At 45.5% G+C, this 3,342-nt stretch overlaps 1 protein-coding gene across 1 annotated transcript; it reads right to left on the bottom strand.

The window, feature by feature from the left end:
• Window positions 1-370: 370 nt before the first annotated feature.
• On the bottom strand, window positions 371-2,440 carry LOC143809566 (uncharacterized). The gene is made up of 2 exons (XM_077292617.1): window positions 1,759-2,440; window positions 371-1,667 (listed from the first exon to the last, which is right to left on the bottom strand). Exons 1-2 carry the CDS (start codon window positions 1,770-1,772, stop codon window positions 716-718), a joined length of 966 nt encoding a protein of 321 aa, XP_077148732.1. The 5' UTR covers window positions 1,773-2,440; the 3' UTR covers window positions 371-715.
• Window positions 2,441-3,342: the final 902 nt, after the last annotated feature.

Below are 3,342 nucleotides of genomic sequence, written 5' to 3'. Positions count from 1 at the left end.
TCAATTATCCAGGAACGTCATGAGGCCATATCCACGGAGAGGCCTGGACTACCGGCGTAGAATTTTTAATTTGCGCCTTTCACGTGCCCGCCATCTGGTAGAGTGTTCATTTGGCATTCTCACTGCTAAATGGCGGGTACTTCAGTCCGCAATACAACTGAGTGAAGGCAATGTCAATGGTGTCATCAAAGCATGTGTTGTTCTTCACAACTTTACTAGATACCATGATTGCCCATCATCTGCTGCTGTTGAAATTGATTATGCTAATACTGTATTGCCTACTCCACGTGTTCTTCCTTCTCGTCGTCAGCCCTCAGGCCTCAAAGTTCGTGATGTGTTAACAAATTATTTTGTGTCACCAGAGGGAGCGACTGATTGGCAAGACAATGCTGTTGTGCTTTAGAATTTCTTGATATTGGTAGTTAATAAATAGCTTAATGTTCATGTGTGAATTGTATATTATGTTTCTACTTTTCCTTTCCCAAAAAGTTTTGAAGTTGCCACATCATCTTTGTAGTCCTAAGAAGACACAACACTTATATTTTGACCAACATTTTTACTGATCAAAGCATATATATCTTTGCCCAAAACATATTAACATCATATGTAATTTTCGGCCTAATAACCAGAGTCAACCAGAACAAAGAACAGGCCAATGGCGCCAAAAACAAAAAGAAATAACATAAATGACTTCCCGAAACTTTTGGAACCAAACTTACAGGTTCTGGTAGGTTGGGGGTGGCGATGGTGATGGCGGGGGTTCAGCATGTGCTGAACTTGGCCTAGGTGGTGGACCAACCAGACTGTCAACCTGTGGTATGGCAGATATATATGAAGGGTGTTGGTGCAAGTTTCGATCCTGAGTGTGCGGTACAACTGGATGTTGAGGATAGAACGGCATAAAGTCCTGTGTACTGTATTGACCCATTTGGTCATACCCCCCAATATGGCCATGTCGAGCAGACACATGTTGGGACCAGCCTCCAAACATGTGTCTGTTCAAGTGGTCAGATTGGGCAGTGGATGGATAATCATTAATTGGCCTGTTTGGTTGTTGTTGTGTGTTTTGGGCAGGCTGTTGTTGTGGAGCTATACGTGGCAAGGGGGGTGCTGCAACTGTTGGGTTGGGTTCCTCTGGAAGGTCTTGCACTGCCAGAACATTTGTAGGTGACATTTGCCACTGTTCTAGGTAGTTGAACAAACGAATGGGGTTGTTTGGGGGTGTGGCCGCATCAAGAACAATTTGGATACAACCTCTGGTCCGCAGCCTGAGCGAGCGTGGAATGGGCCGTAAATAGCGGGCAAGACTGCGGAAGTACGCTTCCTCCCCATCGTCATGTGCAGCCCTTGACAAATAGTCCAACACCCCTGTATCCACTTGCCTCCTGGTGCCAGTGTTAGAAGCCACCCTTCTGTGCCGCCCACGGTTTGGTCTGGTAGTAGGCTGTGGTGATGTATCCAGAGCCAAGGTTGGACTGCTGCTCTGGCCTCCTTCCTCAACCTCTGGATTGGCCTCCTGTGTGGCAGAAGACGCTGCTGCTGGTTGTGGTTGGTTGCTGCTTGGTGCTTGCCCTGATGGTCCAGCCATTTCGGAATCTTCACCAATGGGGTCAATCACCACCTCCGAGTCAGATGCAGTCTCTCTTTCTGTCAGATTGGACTCTGTGCTGTATTTCACAAATGATTAGAGAGGAAAAAATTAGAAACATATTCACGTTAGAAGATGTGTATAATTTTTTAGGACATGCATCCACTTACGGTCTGAGCTCCATCACCGGGGCCAGAAAATTCAGCCTATCAAAATACAGATATTTTCTTTTTTTCGGTGCTGCATCACCACTCCGCCCAGAAACTTGACGTTCCCTCCGGTATTGATCCCGGCAACTCCGCCAGCGTCTAGTGACATCATTCACTGCAAAGAAGCAAAAGTTGTTTGTGGAATACCAAATAATAATAAAGAATCTTTAGTTTTACATAACGATTACATATTCTGCAGTTTGTAAAAAACATTATCATTGCTGTCACCCAATATAAATTCCCGATGAGTATGTCTTTGGATTGTGGGAGGAAAGCGGAGTGCCCAGAGGAAACCCACGCAAACACGGAGAGAACATCCAAACTCTTTGCATATTTTGTCCTTGGTGGAATTTGAACCCAGGACTCATATCCACTGAGCCACCATGCTGGCCAAGCACATAACTACAACAGGTCCAGGGTTTGCAAGCACACACAGGCCCTGGAGCCTAAGGGGACATAAAACTCCCTTGGTAAGATCTGAAAGGACTCTAGCTACTATATTGGAACCATATTGGTGTGTCTTGTTAATGTTTTTGTATCCTCAACCAAGAGCTTGGAACATTTACATCACTCCTAAACACAACACATATGATATGTTCATGCCTATTTTTATCAAGACAAAAATGTAACAGCACATTTTTGGGTAAAGGATGGTACTTACAAATTTCTTGCTGAACCGCTTGAGGTCGCTCATCAAAATCGGGGAACATGTGGCGACAGATTGCCCTCCATGCTGCGTCTTTTCGTGCACGGTCAGCATAATGTGCGTCGCGTTGGTCCCATAACTCTGGTCTATCATGGACCAGAGCAATCAGCATCTCAACATTAATATGCCTGGCCATGCTACTACACAGTACACTCCGTGGAGGCGTGCTTCCTGCTTTGCAATCCAGTGTGGGCCATAAATTAGCATGCCAAAGCTTCCTGATGATGGATGATTCAATTTCCTGTCACCTGGAGAAGTCTTCCGTATTTCTCGCAATGCACACGCATGGTTCGTGTGTAATCCGATTTTTTCTCGCACCCATAGACTTGCATTGGCGAGTCTCGGCCGAGATACGCTGACAATCGCAGCCTGCTGCGAGTTCCCTCGGATCCGAAATACGGTGGAGAAAATATCGGATGATGGGAGCTGAACCATAGATTAACATTGGGCCGAGTGCTATGCGATTTTTTATCGCATAGCACTCGTCCGTATTACGGTCTAGTGTGACCCCGGCCTTACTGATAGCAGTAAGGAAGAAAGCACATAAAGATGAAAATGCAATATTTTAGCTGTTACTGCTACATAAAAAGACAGGAAAGATGATTCTCCAGAATTTCTTTTAGTCTATGCCTGATGAAGAGACTTGTGTAGTCTCGAAAGCTTACAATTTGTTACCATCTTTTCAATTAGACATTAAAAGGTATCAACTACTGAGGACTCTCAATTCTAAACATAAAAAAACATTAAGGCTACTTTCACACTAGCGTCGGGCTCGGCCCGTCGCAGTGCGTCGGGCCGAGGTCACCGACGCTAGCGTTGTCTCCGCCGCACAACGGGGG

This window comes from Ranitomeya variabilis, chromosome 2, assembly GCF_051348905.1.
Source record: "Ranitomeya variabilis isolate aRanVar5 chromosome 2, aRanVar5.hap1, whole genome shotgun sequence".
NCBI lineage: Eukaryota > Metazoa > Chordata > Amphibia > Anura > Dendrobatidae > Ranitomeya > Ranitomeya variabilis.
The sequence above is the reverse complement of the archived record's forward strand: the minus strand, read 5'-3'. Positions and strand labels throughout refer to the sequence as shown.